At 49.3% G+C, this 20935-nt stretch overlaps 2 protein-coding genes across 2 annotated transcripts; one reads left to right on the forward strand and one right to left on the reverse strand.

Annotated features, from left to right (window-relative positions):
* Positions 1-938: 938 nt before the first annotated feature.
* On the reverse strand, positions 939-16972 carry LOC122375419 (glutamate receptor ionotropic, kainate 4-like). Its single transcript, XM_043354795.1, has 8 exons — positions 16942-16972; positions 9683-9814; positions 9281-9475; positions 6024-6222; positions 4811-5014; positions 3382-3485; positions 2471-2742; positions 939-1209 (listed from the first exon to the last, which is right to left on the reverse strand). The coding sequence occupies exons 2-8, from the start codon at positions 9761-9763 to the stop codon at positions 939-941; spliced, it is 1326 nt and encodes a 441-aa protein (XP_043210730.1). The 5' UTR covers positions 9764-9814; positions 16942-16972.
* Positions 12517-14260, forward strand: LOC122375412 (MFS-type transporter SLC18B1-like). Its single transcript, XM_043354788.1, has one exon. It carries the CDS (start codon positions 12579-12581, stop codon positions 14142-14144), a length of 1566 nt encoding a protein of 521 aa, XP_043210723.1. The 5' UTR covers positions 12517-12578; the 3' UTR covers positions 14145-14260.
* Positions 16973-20935: the final 3963 nt, after the last annotated feature.

A 20935-nucleotide genomic window follows, 5' to 3' on the forward strand; every position in this document is an offset into this window, starting at 1 on the left:
TATTTTATTGTTTATGCACATTTAAAAGCAGGCCATCTACTTGTGGCATGAATGCAATAGACGCACCACCTATATTTGGTCAGTGTTTTCTTGTCTAAGTAGTTTGCCAATAGCCCTCATATTGCTGTAAACGCCGTTTATCTTTTGTGATGGGTGTCATTTGTGCACTTGTGGTTGTAATTCACTGCTAAGAAGCGTACATTGCTTAGAACTCTGAGAATGTTCTTTTCTTTTGAGCATTCTTTAAAGAAATGACACTAAGATAAGTAGCTAGGTTATGTGACAGCAGACACATAAACTGTATTTACACTACTGTTGTGAGTTGTGAGTTGGAGGAATGGAATGGTGTGGTGTGTTTGCACCTCCATAGTGGCTCAGCGGCCTGAGTGGGGTGACATGACGTGGACAGTGTGTGGCAGTGTGTGATTGGCCGTGTGGATCAGGTGCGTTGTGATTGGCCGAACCCCGACCTGGCGGGTGCTCACTGGTCCGGGGCGGTCAGTTGGGGTCTGGAATAGACTGTGAAAGGAGCCCTGTGTGTGTGTGGAGCCCGAGAACACGCCAAACTACTATCTAGTTTTGCCATCCTTAACAGCCCTCGTGAACTAGGATCAAAACAGACGAAGGGAGGTGATCTTCAGGTATATTTATTACCAGACGAAAATAACGACGAGCTAGGCAATCACCTAAGGACATAAAAACTAAAACTATGGAGGTGCAGACCCCCGTCATCAGCACCCCTTTCGCGTCTTCAATAGCCGTGGTCAGTTGGCCACCAGGTGTCGGGGCAATCGAGCTAGGGGGCAGGGCGACCCCGTTCAATCACAACGTCTCTGCAACCAGTGTTTTACATTTTCTTCTCTCACATGTTATGTATGTAATTCGGTCGACTCAAGCATCACAAAAAGTTTCCGTCTTTAGTTTGCCCCTACCACTCCCTACCCCGGACGCTGTCGCAGACCTCCCCTCCCCCAGAGCCGCTGCCGCCGCTGCTGGTCCCGCCGTCTGCCGAGCCGCCTGACCAGCAGCTCCACGCCCAGCAGCAGGCAGCCGGCGGCGGCGGCCAGCGGCGTGACGGCCAGCACGGCGGCCAGGTCGGCCAGCGTCAGCGGCCGCACGGCGGCCACGGCGGCGCAGAGGCGGCGGCCGTGGCCGAACCAGCGGCGCCGCAGGCGGTCCACGGCGCCGGACTGCAGCAGACGCTGCAGACTGCGGACACGATGTGGGGAGAGACGTCACTGCTGGCATATCAATCACGTGGTTGGCGACACGTGTTTAACAACGTGTTTAACAGCGTGTTTAACGTGTAAACAACGTGTTTAACGTGTAGTTTGTCTTCGTTACTTAGTCCACAGTTACCTGGGCGTTACGCTGTGTAATGAGCCTTTTGGTATGCGTCGATAAATGCATTTTACTTTGGTTGTAAGCGTGAAGTACGTTTCATCATTCATGTTCTAGTTCAAACATCACAGTAGAGACACAAATCAAAAACCTTGAGATGAGACTGGAGTCGATGAAAAGATGGTTGCCCATCCAATAGGCCTCAGTCAAAATGGTTCGACACCCGGGTTGCTTAAAATATGAAAATCGTAGCGCAACCCTAACTCATGAGCTTGCTGCAATAGAAAAAAATATTTCATATAACATCATACTCACGGTCCAGATGCCTAGACAGTAGACAACCTTATGATTATATGACGATTTTTTAGAGCCAATGATGCATTTTGTACATGCAGTCGCACCTTGCAATACTTATCGTACTCACTAAACTGGGTGTTTGCAAAGTTACTGCACTGTAGCTTTGCGTGCCATCTGCAGTTTGGAATGCCAGCAAACGTGCTATGAACCTAACACCGGTCCACTAGGCCCCTTTGACATGGCGGAGCCGACAGTATACCATCGCATACCCCTCGTATCGTAAAGGTCATTGCAATTTTAAGCTTCGTGTATAAACAAGATAGAATCGGCCGTGCGGGAAAGCGCAGTCGTTAACTTGACAGCGCCGGATTATTGTTTGGCAGTTTTGTAGCTTGAGCGCGATGTCGTTTCGCTGACTTAGCTAGTAAACAATGCGCTGAGCGTCATTTCATTGTACGGTGGCCTGGCCAATGGCCGCCTCTGTGGGGTCGGGGAGGGGGCAGGGGGAGGGGTTTGATTGTGTCCCAAGGCCAGGTCCCAGGACAAGCAATCTGTACTAATGGATGTGGTGTGGGTCTGTTTGGAAGAGCGGCTTTCATTGTCATGCCATTTGAAATTGATTTGCTCTTTCAACCCTGATATATAGTGATTATTAAACCAATTTATATGTTGAATGCGTATGCAAGTTGCAATAACAAAATGAATCAGTGGTCTGTTTTAGGCTTAGACTCACTCTATCATTAATTACCTCATTAATTCTATCATCATTTACCGATTTATTTTAATGTTGCTTCACACCGTCCGGTTATCACAAACCTATCTTTTAACTCACAGTTTGTTCATCCTGTTCCTGAGTGCACCCAGTCCCCTGCGCAGCACCAGGTAGTTGGGCTCCTCCCGGCGGTGGGGGTGCTTCTTCCGCAGCGGAAGCAGGTGGCACGCGTCCTCCTCCAGCCACTTGAACAGCATCGGCATGTTGTAGTAGAGGAGCGTGTTGGGCCGCGCGGCGCGCGCCATGACCTCCGGGGTGCCGTTCAGGGCGAGGAACCGCTCGCCGGTCACCACGCGACGGTATAGGTGGCGCTCACTGGCCGAGGCGCTCTTCTGCAGCAGAGGAGGCGCAGATGGTTACCATGGAAACGCGACATTTCGCTGGGGAAGCGACTCGTCTGCAGAAGAGGCGCGAATGGTTACCATGGAAACATCTCATCGTTGGGAAATTGGCAACGGTACGCATGAAGGAACGTCCTTTGCAGAATGAAATATAAATTTACATGTTCAATAGAAACGCATCTACTGACTACTGGTTCAGTAGATTAGCCCCAATAATATTCAATTGAACTTTATTTTTAGTCGATGCACGTTCATGGTTGGTTGTTGATTCATTAAACTTTAGTTGAACTGGATGTTTGAACCAAAAATAATCCTTGCCATTGAACAACCGGTTACAATTCAACATACCTGTCCTATCCATATATTGAGACGGGTTACACAGCACATTCGGGTGGACGCGTTTCGTCTAAATGACTTTATCGACACCCTCTCGGAAATTAAAAACAATACTTGTATACTTGTTTGTATTGTTTTTAATTTCCGAGAGAGTGTCGATAAAGTCATTTAGACGAAACGCGTCCACCCGAATGTGCTGTGTAACCCGTCTCAATATATACAGTTGTCTATTGCTACTCATACCTATCCATGCTAATCAGGAGCAGCTATGTAGGCACCCTCCCGTCGTCTTACCGCCCAATCCCCTATGATGCCCACACCGCTCTCCATCGCGAACGTCCAGTCGTCCCTGGCGGCAAACTCCTCCAAGCTGTTGATGGGAGCCTCCGGCCGACTGACTGTCAGAAACGACATCAGGTTGGCCGTGTAGTTGATACTGATCAAAATACCTGAGAAACAGAGAGAGAGAGAGAGAGAGAGAGAGAGAGAGAGAGAGAGAGAGAGAGAGAGAGAGAGAGAGAGAGAGAGAGAGAGAGAGAGAGAGAGAGAGAGAGAGAGAGAGAGAGAGAGAGAGAGAGAGAGAGAGAGAGAAAAAAAAAGACTGCTCAGTCGAGTGGATCTCTGAGCACGAGTTCGTATTCGGAAGCCTTCCATTATCCATATGGTCTCTAATCAGAAAACAAGTCATTACCTATGGCACATTGGAATGACAGCTCTACACAGAATTCATTTCAAAACCGTTTCTTTAGAAGTGCTGTAATATCCACAAAATGCAAACATCAACAATCTCCTCTCTTTCCGTTTTGTCTGTCTACAAGTCGCTCGCCAGCACTGCTGCGCCGCCAAGCCTTTGTGCATTGCGGCACAGTATGATTCAGGCGGTCGACATCCCTGACATCTAGCGAGCGCTCTGAGAACTACACACCAAACCCTGCGGCACAGCATGTATCAGGCGCTTGAAACTGGTGACATCTAGCGGCTGTTGTTGCGACTATTTTAGGGCTGTGACCGTGATACACCCGAGTGAAACTTTCGCTAAGCGACCCTCATCGGGCATCAATTTACACATTAACAGTGAAATTTTATTTTAAGTAGTCGTATAAGTATTTTAGCTTTACTGTTAAATGATATGGGTGTTGTCTGTTATTGTGCAGTTACACAATGTGCACTGTAAAGTCAATTGTTAAAAACATTTTTTTTTTTGTATTCTGCGTGTGACGAGAGTTTGAGGGAATCCGGAGCGCAATTCCAACTCGCCCGTATAGCGCCATGCGGTCAGCATCGCTCATTTTAACGGGCCAAGCCAGCAAACATGGCCATTGTACGCCTGGCGACTGCTTTGAATAATTAATCGTGCATGCTATAGTGTCGAGAATGGCGACCTCTGCACATTGTCCATAGGCATTTATATGCCGTCTCACCGCTGGAATACAAGTTCACGGCTCATGAGCGGGTGCTGTGTAGCCCGTAGTGATTTGTGAACCGTCTATCGCTGCAGCAGTGTGTCCTTGACGGCTCAGATTGTCGGTGAATCAGCGCACACTGGCCTGTTTAAATGGCTCAGTAAGTGCCTTTGTGTCCGGGGGCGCAACGCTGGTCAGTGCTAGAAACTGCCGCCGCATACCGCGTTATTATTGTAGCTGTGTATCGTAACCTAGGACACGAACCCAGAGACAGTCCAGCTGAACATCGTGAGGGAGGACACGATGGTTCTCGGACTGACCCAGGACCCAGCTGGAGATGGTGACGGTCCGTGCCGAGAGGCAGGCCGGCAGGACGGACCAGCCCTGGCCGGTGACGGTCATGAAGATGGCCAGGACGCTGGAGCCCAGAGAGAACTGGCGGCACGTGCTCTCCGTCTCCCCGCGGCCCCGATTGAGACGGACCGTCAGCGTCAGGCCCACAGACAGTACCAGGATACTCAGCACTGCAGAAAAAGAACGGTAAATGATCAACAGCACCAGGATACTCAGCACTGCAGACAATGAACGGTAAATCACCAACAGCACCAGGATGCTCAGCACTGGAAACGGAAACAAGGACAGCAGATGAGAATTGTAATACTTGAGATATAAAAGTGAAAAAATGTGTGTCAGCACTTCCAAGACAAAATTACCGGTCAAGAAAGTCTCTGCGATTGTAAAACTGCAGCCAACATCGAGCATGTCAACAGTCGTGATGTGTCATCGTAACTGCCACATCATGTAAAACCTCACAAATAAGTGAAGTTCTGCCTATTCACACATCGTCGCAGATCATTCGAAGACTGTCCTGCGTCCTGTTTGGTATTTTACTAGCTACACGTGTGTGGTATGGAATTATGTACATATGCGCTTATGCAACATTTCATCAAGCTAATGGCGTGAAAAGCCACTCCTTTTCTTATTCATTCCGCTATCATTCGCTATACTCATGGCGCACTGTGGTCAAGTGTCGCTTATGCTAGCCGAAACTACAGAAATATATAAAAGAGCGTGTGTTTGCGACGCCATATACATTCGAGGGCTTGTTTTCTTTAATTCAACATTTGCGCAAAGGAGGAAAATCATGTTTGATGACTATCAAACACTCAGTACATGTGAAGCGACACATGCACTGAGAGCATTCGTTATTTATTTATTATCTTTTTGCCTGGACATGCAGTTTATTGGCGGTGTTTGCTGCTGTTTAGTGGTGTTTCTATTGACCCGTGTTTTATATGCCTTTGTGTTCGTATTGATATGTGTTGGTCAGTTTTGGTTGGTATTTGTATTAGCCGGTGTTTGCTGGTGCTTGTGTTGGCCATTATTTGTCGTTGTTTGTCAGTGTTTGTGTTCGTAATTCCCGCAGTGTCAGCCAGACGTGCGTTGCAGCGGCCGCAGCAAAGAGGTTCACAAGTGTTTGTCGCTGTTTGTTGATGTTTGTGGGTATTTGTCGGGGTTTGTGTTGTCACTCACGCAGCAGGAGCCAGACGTTCGTGTGCAGCGGCCGCAGCAGTGAAGAGAACACGTCGCCGCTCAGCTGCGGCGCGTCCCGCTCTCCGGCGCGAAGGAAGAAGTCGTAGCTGGCGCTGAAGACGGGCACCATGTCCAGGTACTCGAGGACAGCAGCCCGGTCCCGCCGGTAGTGCAGCCACGAGAGCGCCACGTCCGCGCGCTGAACGAGAGGGGCACCCGGGATGACATGAACACGCGCTGTCAGAATGGCATGCACAAGCTCTGAGACTGACATCCTTCACTAACACGATATCAGACATATGTTCTTCCAGTTCCATGTACACATTGCGCTGCGCATGTTGTCAGATAGATGAATCGCCGGAAAAAAACGTCACAGAATGTCACAGCGTCGCATCAAACAAAATGTCGCGCATTGTAACAAATCCACAACAGCTGACCGAGACACCAAATGCGGTGTCGAAACATGTATTAGCCACCTTGCAGGTCATCTGTTATTCATACCAGACCAGACCCACTGCATGTTGTATAATGATCGCTCTCGGACATTCAGATAGTTTTAACGGTGACACTTTCGGTCTATAAATAATTCAGAGTACATGGAGATTAAGGCTGGTTCGGTAGCCGATGTCACTGCTCAGCGCTGCTAATATAAGACTTCGTTCATTTTTAAAGCAATAGTCCCCGGCCGACTGTTCACTGAGTGATCCTCTAAGGCCATAGATAAGAGCCCAACTGGGGTTGGAATAAATGGAACCACTCACTTTTGATGGATTAGGAGTCTGACAATCTGTCCGTTATAGTGAAGAATATGACCGTCTTATTTATAATATCAAATTGTCTTGCAGCCTATGTCATCAAGCTATCTTTGCAGGTGCTCAATTAACCCTCGCCGGCACAGGGGGTTGATGCAGCCCCTCCCCCTCGGTTTTTCGCGAATAACTCGTAAAAAGCGGCTGATCACGACGAAACTTTCAGTACCCTCGAATTGATCAATTTTACACCTATCCTTAAAATTTCATGACCCTGATCCAAATTACCTTTGACCTGTGACCTCTTTTCCGTGACCATGTTTGGCCGGAATCGCGATTCGGCGTATGTCGGCTCGCATTAGCCGCGAGTTGGCAGTCTTTTCGTGGTTTCAAGCGTTCAAACATGTGAAATGATATTGGTCCCATGCATAAGGGTGGGTGTCAAGGTCACCTGAATGTCAGGTCAGGTCACTGACCTTTGATGACCTCGATTCACTTTTTCGAGCTTTACATGTTTCTAGGCCAGTTTTTGGAGCTGAATTCGAATTGAGCAGCCATATGAACATTTAAGAAGTAGTTTTGGTGCCTTCGTAACATGTTAAGAAGCTGTCAGAGGCGACTGACACCTACTACGAATACCCGGCAGGACCCCTACTGGTTGACCTGACCTGACCTGACCCGACCTGGCCTAAAAGCATCAAGACATCATCTGTGATTAACCCGCGCCCCGTTGGGCTCTGCCGAGCAACGCGCCCTGTTGGGGGGGGGGGGCATTTTGGCCCCCGCCCTAAGATCTCGAGAACCACGCAACCTAGCGACAAGCGGCAAACGGTGTTGGATAGCCCTATCAAGGAACTACCTTGTGACCTATTTTATTGACCTAGGTCAAACCGATGACGTCACAGGTCAGGTCAAAGGTCGAATTTTCACCGTTTACAGGCATTTCAAGAAATGCGTTGTAAAATCGAGTAAAATGCATTTCATTGAAAGTCATCGATGGGGAAATGTACTTCAAACACATATTTTGCTATTTGAGGTCACTGATACCAGGTCAGGTCACAGAGGTCAGGTCACCGGGGGGTCACAATATGAAAGTGTCGTGTGATACATGTTTTATGGTCCATTTTACATGACAAATGCGATTATGTGGGTCAGGTAGCCTTTGGGACCAGCTTAGGTCACGTTTTGGTCAAGGTCAGGTCAAGGTCAGGTCAAGGTCAGGTCAAATTAGGTCAAATTTCAAAGTTAATATTTTTGCATAAAATGGGTATCGAATCGATGCAGCTCGTCACAAGGAGTTCAATGGTGGTCTTTGTTTTGCCGTCCGTGGTCTAGAATCGCTAAAAATTGAGTTCAAAAATTTGACGTCATCATTTTTGAACAGCTTTTTTTTTGCTATAACTTGGCCAAAAAACGAGATATCGATCTGAAATTTGGTATGTATATAGAAGAGCGCAGGGACTATCACATATATTCCGGTTTTTTTCGAAATTCGGAAAAATTTTGATTTTTTAGTTTTTCTAAAAAAAATCAATTTTTTGAATTTTTTGGGTCAAAAGCCCAAAATTTTGAAAATCCGAGATAGTAGTTTTGTAGCGTCGCTATTTTCTACTAGACCATATAAAGAACTTTGAAATTGCTTGATAACTGTAGATTTGGTGAGCGTTTCCAGATTGCATGTTTTTTGCTCATTTTTGCTCGAACATGACCTCAGTTTGACCTCAATAACTCCTGACCTAAGGTGACCTAAGAATTGAAATTTGGTGTGAAGGTGTCAAATTGATGCCCGGGAAGGTACTGAAAATTTGGCGGCGCTGCGTGCCGTCGTTTTCTTGCTATTCAGGAAAAACCACAGGGGGCCGCCAAAATGCCCTCCCTCCCAACGGGGCGAGGGTTAAAACTAACATGATATTCGTGATCAGCACCCCGAAAAAAAACCATAGTAGCCACACTTTACGATGTTCTAACAGGTCCCGATTTTCTTGACTTTGGGGTCATTGACCTGACCTAGAAGGTGGGACTGTGACCATGTGGGACTGTGACGCTGTGGGACTGTGAGGTCGGAGCTCACCACCGTCTACCCACATGGTACACCACCTGCTGCGCTGAATACCCACCTGGCTGACCACCTCCCCCACCATGTCCGTCCAGGGCCCAATCTTTCCAATGCCGTAAATAGGATTTGGCAGCACTGGTCGGAGTTAACGGCATTGATATCAATGATATCCTTTTTATTTACATCCAGCTCATCTTGTCCAATAATTTTGATAGCGTGAATGATTATGAATGCTGCCCGAACGAATGAATAAATGAATGTTGAATAGCTGTGAGTGTTACCAAATGCCGTGAATGCGTATTCACGGCATTTGGTAAGATTGGGTACAGGTGCCGTACCCTCTGCTCTGAATACCCACCTGTTCTCCCACCTCTGCTCTGCATACCCACCTGGCTGACCACCTCCCCCACCATGCCCGACCAGGTGCCGTACCCTCTGCTCTGAATACCCACCTGGCTGACCACCTCCCCCACCATGCCCGTCCAGGTGCCGTTGGTCAGGAGAGCACCGAATCCGCCGGGCGAGGGGGGCAGCATGCGGTACGTCACGTTCAGTTCGCGGCACATGACGTCCCACAGGTCCAGCAGGTAGCCGCTGTAGTTATAGCGGCCCTCACCTATCTCCTCGACATAGAGGAACGGAGGGTCCTGGAAAAAATCGATTTTTGCTGTAAAGCTTGTTTGAAATAACTATAACAAGCGAAAATATACATAAAGAAGCCAGCTGTAGACAAACAGCCCTCAGGCCTCTGAGTTCTGACAGTCCACCAGACTTAACTGGTCGATAAGCTGAAAAAGCAGCCTCAATAAAAGCAACATGACGCAGCCAATGTAAATGATTATCGGCAAACTCACGTGGAAGTTGGCGATCTTTAGCTCTTCGGTGTACACGTCTGAAAAGTTCCCGAGACGGACCAGCGATCCGACGCGCTCCATGGCTCATGTCCGACTAATGGCGTCTGGAACACTGTGGTCGGTGCCCCCTGCCTACGGACGGATAGTGTTGCATCGACAATATAGGTCATGTGAGAAAACGAGAGCACGCAGCTGCAACTTTTATCCCTAACCATGTCATACATAGCTTACCTAATATACAGCTTACCTCAGGCAACTAACAGGAGTAGAGCCATCACATTCATGTCATCACTCGCTCTGCATCTGAGACAAGTCGTTTAACCCTCGCCGGCACAGGCCATTTTGCGTCCTTCGACGGCACAAGGAGGGGGGAGGGTACGACCCCCCCCCCCCCGCTCGCGTTTGGCCCCTGATCGAGCTAGAGCTTCGCGGAAAAAAAATCGATCGTGTTGCCCGTCACGAGAGGAAGCCGATGATATCCAATTTCAAGGTCCTAGGTCATCGGGTGACCTTCCCGGTCAGGTCAATGACCCGAAAACCGGGAAAATCGGGACCTGTTAGAAAGTCTTAAAGCGTGGCTGCTACGGGGTTTTTCGGGGTGCTGATCACGAATATCGTGTTAGTTTTGATCACAGATGATGTCGTTAAGCATTTAGACCAGGTCGGGTCAGGTCAGGTCAACCGTTAGGGGTCGTGACGGGTATTCGTAATACGTGCCAACCGCCTCTGACAGCTTCGTAACATGTTACGAGGCACCAAAACTACTTAGTAAATGTTCAAATGGTTGCTTACTTCGAAATCAGCTCCAAAAACTAGCCTAGAAACATGTAAAACTCGAAAAGTGAACCGAGGTCACCAAAGGTCAATGACCTGACCTGACCTTCAGGTGACCTTAACATCCACCCTAATGCATGGGAGCAACATCAAATCAAATGTTTGAGCGTTTGAAACTACGAAAAGCTTGCAAACGCGCGTCTAATGCGAGCCGACATACGCCGAATCGCGATACCGGCCAAACATGGTCTCGGAAAGTAGGTCACATGTCAAAGGTCATTTAGGTCAGGGTCATGAAATTTTCAGGGTAGGTGTAAAATTGATCAATGCGAGGGTATTGAAAGTTTCGTTGCGATCGGCCGCTTTTTACGCGAGTTATTCGTGAAAAACCTTTGGGGGTGCGAGGGTTAATATTTGCTTTCTTTCCTCCCTCTTTGTATTTATGTATAGGTACTGGTGGTGACTCTACTTTCTCAATTCCTATATAGAACGGACCTTATTGCTGAGTCAAAGCGCAAATATTGTCATTTAATCTACGAAATAATCGCAGACGGCACACATGACACCCTCCTCACTACCATTCACTGCGTCTCAGTTGTGACCCTTCCAACACAGTATCTTCAATTACCTACCATTCACCGTGGCCCAGTGACAGCCCAGAGATATCACACGCGTACACGCGCACACACACAGTGTGCTCACGGTTCGGCCTGCGCCGGTCGACTGGGGCCGTGAGGTGGGGTGTCGCCGGCTCGACCGACTTGGCCGGACCTGACACACGGTGACTATTGCAGTCATGTTGGGACCATGCATAAAGTCCGAGCTTTGTGTCATTCACATATTGATTTTCACAACCTGCACGACAGTGCATTCATAAACTTATCCACACCACACAATGGGCTAGCATCCGTTTTAAGTTTGGTCGAGGCTTTGCTCGCTATTTGTTTCAGGCCCTTTTAACTCCTTGCTTAGCAACTGTTCAAAGCTCTTTGTCCATGAAATATCGAAATAATACGGTGACGAAGTCACGCGCGCCGGTTGATTCTCTGGTAAATGCGGCCTCGCTGCAGTGACGGTGGACTGAAAGTCGGAACATTGCTGACCTCTCACAGTGACGGCGGGTGATGCACTTACCTAATGAGCTGCGCTGGCACCTCCGGCCAACCGGTGCAACACTAGGCGTGGAGCATTCATATGACGTGTGTTTGATTGGCAGCGCTCTAAGGCCCTTTGGTTGGAAGCAAAAGACGGCTAATGTAGGTCTGATGAATGTTTTGTCGACATTGAGGAAGCCTCTTTTTATCAACTTGCAATACCATTGCTGACAATATTCTCTTATTCAAGCCACCACGACCGTAATGACGATTTGCTAATATGAATATCCATTAATTTGTACTCGTATTGTCTCATTGTCTAGCGATCGGGGAATTATTTCTCTGATTTGGGAGTCATTCTGATTTCTTATCATGCGATGAACATTTAGGTATATACCTACTGGCTTGAACTATTTCGCTTTTATCTATAGAAAACAAGTTTGTGCCCTTTTCTAACATCAATAGCACTTCAAATAACTGTTCGTCACCCTGTACCATTGATATGCATTATGCGGCCCTCTGACGCGACCACGTGTGTCGCGGCCGGTCGGCAGTCCCGGCCCCTGACCAGCCGCCATGAGACGCGCAGTTGGCAGAGCGAGCTCAGCGCGGGCGGATGGGTTCTAGGTGTGAAAAGGCCGTGCGAGTGCGGCACTGAGTGTGGAAATGTCTATTTGGTGAGAGTAGCTGACAGGTAAAGCAAATAGGCAATAGCGCCAGCTTGATCGTTTATCTTCATGAGTGACGAAACGATATCAAAGAAAACGAGGAGTCGAAATCATTAAAATATTTGCAAGATTTCCTTTCGTCTTTGAGAACCCGAAGACGAAGTGGCATGTCCATGAGGCTGGAAGTAGCATCTTTAGTGTGATAATAAGCCAGTTTCAGCGCTGAACTTAATGAAATATTACTATCGGACACAGTTATGGCGTTAGTGATGTGAGCAAACAAGACACAGTAACTAGCGAAACATTGGGTATTCAAATAACGTTAGGTTGTGACACCGGTCGCACCGACTGAATAAAACAATGACGACAGCGCTCGAAGACGGCAATCAGATAAATGGATCCACAGATAACAGCGAAAACACAAACGGAGACTGCAGAAGGAACTCCAGTGATGGAGAACCACCACCGCCAGTAGCTGGTAAAACGGACAGCCAGACTTACCAGACATTCGAGAGCGCCGACCTCCCGCCCCTGACTCTGACTCAGAAGAAGACGATGGCGGCGCTGACGCTGGTGAGCCTACTGAACGGCTCGCTGACGGCCGTGATGATTCCGTTCTTCCCGGCGGAGGCGGCCGACCGCGGACTCTCCCAGACCGCCATCAGCGCCGTCTTCAGCTGCTACGCGCTGGCCAAGCTGGTGCTGAGCCCGGCGGTGGGCCGGGTGGCGCCCGCGGTCGGCGTCACGCGGCTCTACACGCTCGGTCTGGCTGCCGCCGGGACCTCCACGTTGGTGTTTGGGGCGCTGCAGCACATCGCCGAGCCGCGCCTGTTCGCGGCCGGCTGCCTGCTGGCGCGGCTGGTCGAGGCGGCCGGCACGGCGGCCGTCTCCGGCTGCGCGCTCACCATCATCGCCAGTCAGTTCGGGCCGCGCACGAGCCGCGCGGTGGCGCTGCGCAGCGCCGCCTCCTCGGTGGGCCTGTCGGTGGGGCCGGCCATCGGCAGTGGCCTGTACACGCTGGGCGGGTTCTCACTGCCCTTCTACGTCACCGGCGGAACCCTGCTGGTGATGGCCGCTCTGATCCACCGGCTGCTGCCTCCGCTGGAGAACTGCCAGCGCCAGTCCATCCCCTACGTCACCATGGTGCGCACCTTCTGCAGGAGCCCGCAGAACTGGCTCTGCATGCTGAACGTCTTCATGACCCCCTTCATCGTCGTCACGTTCGACACGTCGCTGGCGCCGTACGCCGGCCGCGCGCTCGGCGTCACGCCCTCCACACTGGGACTCTACTTCACCGTCGCCACGACCGCCTACGCGCTCACGGCCTATGTGTGGGCGCGTGTGGCCGAGAGCGCGCGCCGTCCGCACGTGTTCATCGGTCTGGGCCTGCTGGTGGTGTCGGTCGCGCTGCTGCTGGCGCCGCCGTCGCCGCTGCTGGTCGGTCTCCAGCCGCGCTGGTGGCTGCTCGGCCTGGGCATGGTGCTGATGGAAGCGGCGCTCGGCGGCGGCTACATCCCCTCGTTCCAGCTGATGCTGGCGGCGGGGCGCCGCGCCGGACTGGAGGACGGCCTGGTCACCCAGGCCTTCGTGTCGAGTGTGCTGAGCACGTCGTTCGCGCTGGGCAGTGTGGTCGGCCCGCCGCTCGGCGGCGCGGTGGTGGATTGGCGCGGGTTCCCGGTGATGATGACAGGACTGGCGGGGCTCACCCTGATCGCCGCGCTGCTCAACGCTGGGTTCGCACTGTTGGCCGGGAGTCGGCGGGAGGAAAAGGTGGGAAGCACTAACGCCGCGAGGAGCCGGCGGGAGGAAAAGGTGGGAATCACAAACGCGGCAGCGAGTGTCACAGAGGACACTGAGACCAGCACGGATACGGACGGTTCGGTCCAACGAGGGACCAGTGGGTGTGTGAGGGAGTGCAGTAATTGATCAATGTTGTCACGCTCGAATGTTTAGTTGTATGTGACTTTTCGTAGGGAGAGAACAGTGGATGTTTGGCGACATCGATTTCATATTTTTTTCTTTCAATAGAAATTAAAAACAGATGCAATCCCCGTCTACTGGCTGAGATAACCATCCCGCGCCGTGCTGGTGGCCTGAGTTTTCCGTGTCGTGGTGGGGGGGGGGGCGTTTTCACGCCTCCCCCCGTCTAACTCGGCTCCGCCCCTGGGCCACGTAGCAGCACGCGGTAAGCGGTATACAAAGAGAGTAAAAAATAGAATGACGAAACACTTTTGTCATTTGTTTTTTAGCTCAGGTCAAAAGTCAGATCGCCAGAGTTCATCAAGTGTCAAATTTTGTCCATTTCAACAACTTCGGGAACTGCAAACGGCTTACTTCAATCAGAAGAGCTTCAGGGCCGCGGAAAAGCGCATTCGATAGCCCCTTTACATACTTTTCTGATTATTGTTCTCAGATCAACGTCCGGTCAACGGTTTAGCCTTCAGAGGGCAAAACTCTAAAAATAGTTAGGTAGCCGCTTTCACGTTTCGGTAATAACTTTAACTCAAGAGAGTCACGCTATTAGTTTTGCCAAATGCCAGTATTGTGTTCCTGTCGTCCAGACGCGTCGAATGAAGAATACGTTGACCTTGAAGGGTCATTTTGAAAATGTGACCTCAGGTCAAGGTCTTGACCTGACTGGAAAGGGTCATGTTGCATATCAGTCGATCCCTATCGTCGAGCTGAACACATCTGGCGTGTTTTCACCGCTTTAGCACGTCTCCGATTGAGTGTGTCATCTACTATACTATTTGTGAAATGAAACTCTGTCTTTCTGTGTGAATGTGTGTTTGCACCGTGCAGAGGTGTGCTTTGACGCCGTGCACAGGTCAAACGGTGCGGTCGATGGGAGTGAAATTTTCACAGGGTGTTGATGACGTCATGGGCACGTGCAGTGTCGAGGTTCGAGTCTCGGGGGGTGGATGGTTCGCACGTGGCACGCGCTGGAAAAATGTGCTTTTTCTTCAAATTTTGCTCGGCTCTCAAGCTTGCTTCAAGGCATCGGCAGCCGGGTTCAATCGCCTTTGACAATAAAATGCATGACGATCGGCGGCGGGTGCCTCTCATTTGCAGATTGGCAGCTTATTTATTTTGATAAACAGAGGCGAATGAAGGTGTTGATTTTCGGTAAATAAAGAGTTTTTAATACGCTTACACAAATGCACCGCGCTTGCCGCAACGCGCCACATTTGTCACGAGGCGCCATTTTTGTCGCAAATCGCACAACTTTATCAAATATGGTCCGATAAAGGTGTCATTCGGTAGAAGGATGCATGACAAAACGACAAGTACAAATGCACCACTTTTGTCGCAATGCGCCACATTTATCACAAAGCGACATTTCCATTTTCCACCAAATATGATTAAGAATAATAAGTGACAAGATTAGGAGCAAGGCTAGGAACACTTTTAGTTTATCAGTTTATCTGAAAGTCTGTGACCTCACATGACCCAGTGGTAGTGGTAGGTGTAGTGGTAGTAGTATTGGTAGGAGTAGCGGTAGGGGTAGTAGTAGTAGTATTAGGGGTAGGGGTAGTGTTAGGGGTAGTAGAAGGGGTAGTGGTAGGGGTAGGGGTAGGGGTAGTAGTAGGGTAGTAGTAGGGTAGTGGTAGGGGTAGTGGTAGGGGTAGTAGTAGGGGTAGGAGTAGGGGTAGTGGTAGTGTTGGGGGTAGTGGTAGGGGTAGTGGTAGGAGTAGTGGTAGGGGTAGGGGTAGGGGTAGTGGTAGGGGTAGTGGTATGGGTAGAATTAGTAGAAGTGTGGTACAGGCCGATCCAATGTGACGTGGTGACCTATACGACCTGGCCTGACGAAAGGTGACCTGGCCTGGCCCAATGTGACCAGGGATGACCGACTAGACCTGACTTGACCCCGGATGACCCAAATTTTATCCAACTAAGCCATCAGAATATTCCTTTATATACGTGTATCTGCTTCCAGACGGCTCATCGGTATGAATCAAACACCATTCGAAAGCAAACTGGCTGCTGCGTATTCTATGGCTACGCCGCGAAGCAAGTGGCGCAGCCGCTTGTCTACTATACTATTTGTGAAATGAAACTCTGTCTGTCTGTGTGTCTGTTTGCACCGTGCAGAGGGATGCTTTGACGCCGTGCACAGGTCAAACGGTGCGGTCGATTGGGCTGAAATTTTCGCAGCGTGTTGATGACGTCACGCGCACGTGCAGTGGCGTGTTTCGAGTCTCGAGGGGTGGTTGGTTTGCACGTGGCACGCGCTGGAAAAGTGCGCATTTCCTCGGAATTTTGCTCATTCTTCAAGGCATCGGCAGCCGGGTTTGATGGACTTTGCAACTAAAATGCATGACGATCGGCGGCGGGTGCCTCTCATTTGCAGATTGGCAAGTTATTTATTTTGATAAACAGAGGCGAATGAAGGTGTTGATTTTCAGTAAATAAAGACAGTTTTCAATGCGCTTAACCAAATGCACCGCGTTTGCCCCAGTGCGCCACATTTGTCCACATGCGCTATTTTTGCCGCAAATCGCACAACTTTGTCAAATATGGTCCGATAAAGGTGCAATTCGCTGGAAGGATGCATGGCAAAACGACAGGAATAAACGCACCACTTTTGTCGCAATGTGCCACATTCGTCACAAGGCGCCATTTCCACCAAATATGATTAAGAATAATGGAATTACACGAGTAGGAGCACGGTTAGGAACGCTTTTTTTAGTTCATCAGTTTATATGATAACATGTGACCTCACATGACCCAGTGGTAGTGGTGGTAGTGTAGTGGTAGTAGTATTGGTAGGAGTGGCGGTAGGGGTAGTGGTAGTATTAGGGGTAGTGGTAGGGGTAGTGTTAGGGGTAGTAGTAGGGGTAGTGGTAGGGGTAGTGGTAGGGGTAGTGGTAGGGGTAGGGGTAGGGGTAGTAGTAGGGGTAGTGGTAGGGGTAGTAGTAGGGGCAGTGGTAGTGGTAGGGGTAGTAGTAGGGGTAGTGGTAGGGGTAGTAGTAGGGGTAGTGGTAGGGGTAGTGGTAGGGGTAGTGGTAGTGGTAGGGGTAGGGGTAGAGGCAGTAGTAGGGGTAGTGGTAGGGGTAGTAGTAGGGGCAGTGGTAGTGGTAGGGGTAGGGGTAGTGGTAGGGGTAGTGGTAGGAGTAGGGGTATGGGTAGTGGTAGGGGTAGTGGTAGGAGTAGTTGTATGGGTAGAAGTAGTAGAAGTGTGGTACAGGCCGATCCAATGTGACGTGGTGACCTATACGACATGGCCTGACCGAAGGTGACCTGGCTTGACCCAGTGTGACCAGAGATGGCCAACTTGACCTGACTTGACCCCGCATGACACAAATTTCATCCAACTAAGCCCTCAGAATAGGTATGTTCAAAATTTTCCTCTTCACGTTTCCGTCCATATCTCTGGTTCCAGACGACAGATCAATTTAAATCAAACACCATTCGAAAGCAAATTGGCTGGTGCCGCATTTTCTGGCTACGCCGCGAAGCAAGTGGCGCAGCCGCTTGTCTATATTACTATTTGAGGAGGGTGCGTCTGTCCGTTACCGAGGTCCCAACTTGGTGTTGCTTTGCGTGGACTACAGGCCAGACCGTTGCACCTAGCCCGGTGAAATTTGCACAACTTATAGATCAAGGATGCGCAACGTGCCTTTGAGGTGTCTCAGCTCGATCGGATTGATAGGGAGCGCGTGGCGCGTGCTCAAAAAGTGCAAATTCGCGTCATAGACTTTACATGTTTAAATCGGCGTGCGAAATCGGGCGAAAACGGCTAATTTTGGCCGACACGGGTCCAGTTCACGTGCAATATCTTGGTGACCAGGGGTCCGACCGGCACGGGGAAAACAGCATCGTGTACAGAATTGAACGGGCTATTGAATGGTGTGCAATGCAGAGGATAGCACGCGCCACGTGCATCGGAGAGGGCACTTTTATTTGAAAAATTGCGGTTTTTGAGGGATTTTGGAATTAATTTTATCTTTAGGTGACCGTTAAATGGAGCGAGTTGAATCAACGCCTATTTGCAAGAGAAAGGTACCGCCTCTCATATAAAAATTGTGAAAAGCTGATTAATCCAAATCAAGGTGGTGCAAATCACAGGAGAAAATGGTGTTTGTCAATTTTGTGCCACTTTATTAATCACACGGGGTTTGCTGCATAACCTGATACCTTTGGCAATTGAATATGGTACCATTGGATAGAGCATTCAATTCTGTCCAATATTCACTTTTCATTTTTGCATGATTAGCAACAGTATCGTTAAAAATGTAAATGTTCCAAACCATTACATTGTCATTTTTAGCGAAATTCATCGATGGCCCTCAAAAGACTTCACGCCAGTTTTCGAATCATTCTAAAGTAGAACGCATGATAATACGACACGGGCACCTCGATGCGATGTATCTTTTTGTTTTCTTACAAAATGCTTGGCCGTCAAAAAGCAATCGAACGAAATGGATATCTACCAACCAAATCGACACAGACCAACCCAATACCCACGGGTCAAAAAAAATCCCCCCTTCGCGTTGCGGAGCACGCGGGTAACCCTAGTTTTTACCTATTATGTGATGTTTGAGTGGGTTTCGAGCGACATTCGTCGAAGAGAGGCGCTTTTTAATTTTCTCCCATTGACTTAGGTATAATGAAGAGGTCGCAAATTTGATCTGACGTTAGGTCACAGATAGGTATAAAAACCCGAGATACCTATGCATTTTATACATAGGTACTGCTACTCTTATCAATAGCTGAAAGTTTCAAAGTGATCGATCAGTCGGTGTAGCTAAAGCGAGCTTTTTAAGTTTTTCTGAGGTAAGGTCACTTGATGCGACCTGGTGACCTGACCTTGAACGAATCGGGTGTGAAATTTTCACATGTGCGGAAAAGTTATCGAAATATCGAATACATAACAATACGAAACATATCGAAAAGTTATATATACCTTTTTGTTATCGACATTTGCAAAAAAAAAAAACTGAGGGGGCGTTGAAACGCCCCCCCCCCCCCGCACGTCGCGGGTCATAAACGTATTTTATTCGCTGCGCAGAAGTCGCACCTATAAGACGAAAAAGGTGCTTGCACTGCATCTCTTGAGCAGCGTGGCATTGAGGTTGACCTAAAACACGGCCCAAGCACTCATGCATTATGCACCAGGGTAAGATGTATGCAGAGACGACTGCATACCTTTATCACACCAAAGGTCATCAGGCTGCATCACAGATTTACTGCTTCGCCACATGTTTTTTCCATCGCGACCGTGCTACCTACGTGCCGTGCTCGAATTAGCTTGTTGAATGTGTCTGGCCCACGGACGTTTATTTATAGATAGCGTATATACGTACGTACGTGGTCTGGCCTGTGCTTAGGAGGCGTCCGTCTAGCCACTTCAGAGGTGGGAGCTTGGGGTTGGAAGGGGAACATCATGACACCCATGCGGAGCACAGTCGCTCGGTGAAAATAATCAATAGTGAACAGATGGCGACGGTCTGACGCGGAATGGCGAAAACGCGACTCACACTCAGTTGTTGGTGTGACACGGCTGTTGGACTGGTGCCTCGTGCCATTGTGCTGAGCTCAGCCTCAAGCACGTGTTCGCTCCCGCCCAAATGCAGCCTACTATGCACATATAGCACGCCATAGACGGCCACACACAACACGTCAAATAGACGGTCGCATATATACTACGTCAAACAGACGGTCACATATAATACATAGGTACGTCAAATAGACGGTCACACACACGACGTGAAATAGACGGTCACATACCTATACTACGTCAAATAGACGGTCACATACCTATACTACGTCAAATAGAGGGTTACATATACCTACTACGTCAAATAGACGATCACACACACACCACGCATAGGCGGCGGAACGGGGAGGGCACAGGGGCACCGCGCTCCCCTTTGATTTTGGCATTTTAACATTAGCCCTATGGGCGTTGCATGGAAAGAATGGGACCAAAAGTCGGCAGTGCCCCCCCCCTTAACCCGCGCCCGGCTGGGGGTCCTGGATTTCCACGCCCTGCTGGGGGGGGGGGGGTGTTTGAACACCCCCCCTTGTAACTCGGCTCCTGGGCCACGTAGCGATACGCGGAAGGCGGCGTTCGAAAGAGCGTAAAAAATAATGACGAAATCACTTCGGTCAAATTTTTGGTCAGGTCAAAGGTCAGGTCACCAGAGGTCATTGAAGGCAAAATTTCGCCGATTTCCAGGTCGAATGTCGAAAATTTCCAAGAAGCTAACGCATAACTCGGGAACCAATAGAGCTACAGCGCCGCGGAAAAGCGCATTCGATAGCCCTATTAACGCCCTTTCTGAGTAATTCTCTCAGATTTGACCTAACGTCAACGGTTTTGCCTGCAGGGGGCAAAAACTGCAAAAATGGCCGATTTTTTCGGAAACAGTTTTTCTGCAATAACTTTTGACCCAAGCCTTGTACGAGCTTACTTTTACCGGCATCGTGTTCCTCTCGTCAAGACGCATCGAATAAACTATAACTTGACCTTAAAAGGTCAACTTGAAAATTTGACCTCAGGTCAAGGTCATTACCTGACCGGAAAGGGTCATGTTGCATATCAGTCGATCCGTATCGTCGAGCTGAACACATATAAGGCGTTTTCATCGCTCTAGCATGCCTCTATCAAAAGTTATTTGCGAAAAACTGTTAGATACCATTCGTGACCTAAGATGACCTCAGGGCACAAACAAGGGTCACGGACACCATTTTCATATTCAGTGTGTCTAAAC

The sequence above is a fragment of the Amphibalanus amphitrite genome, unplaced genomic scaffold, assembly GCF_019059575.1.
Source record: "Amphibalanus amphitrite isolate SeventyFive unplaced genomic scaffold, NRLGWU_Aamphi_draft 001835F_arrow, whole genome shotgun sequence".
NCBI classification, from domain to species: domain Eukaryota; kingdom Metazoa; phylum Arthropoda; class Thecostraca; order Balanomorpha; family Balanidae; genus Amphibalanus; species Amphibalanus amphitrite.

Coding starts and splice junctions, on each gene's coding strand:
- LOC122375419 (XM_043354795.1), bottom strand. CDS start 9,763: ATGGAGCGCGTCGGATCGCTGGTCCGTCTCGGGAACTTTTCAGACGTG. Junction 9,476..9,682: donor TAAAGATCGCCAACTTCCAC/GTGAGTTTGCCG, acceptor GATTTTTTCCAG/GACCCTCCGTTCCTCTATGT. Junction 5,015..6,023: donor GAACGTCTGGCTCCTGCTGC/GTGAGTGACAAC, acceptor CTTTTTCTGCAG/TGCTGAGTATCCTGGTACTG.
- LOC122375412 (XM_043354788.1), top strand. CDS start 12,579: ATGACGACAGCGCTCGAAGACGGCAATCAGATAAATGGATCCACAGAT.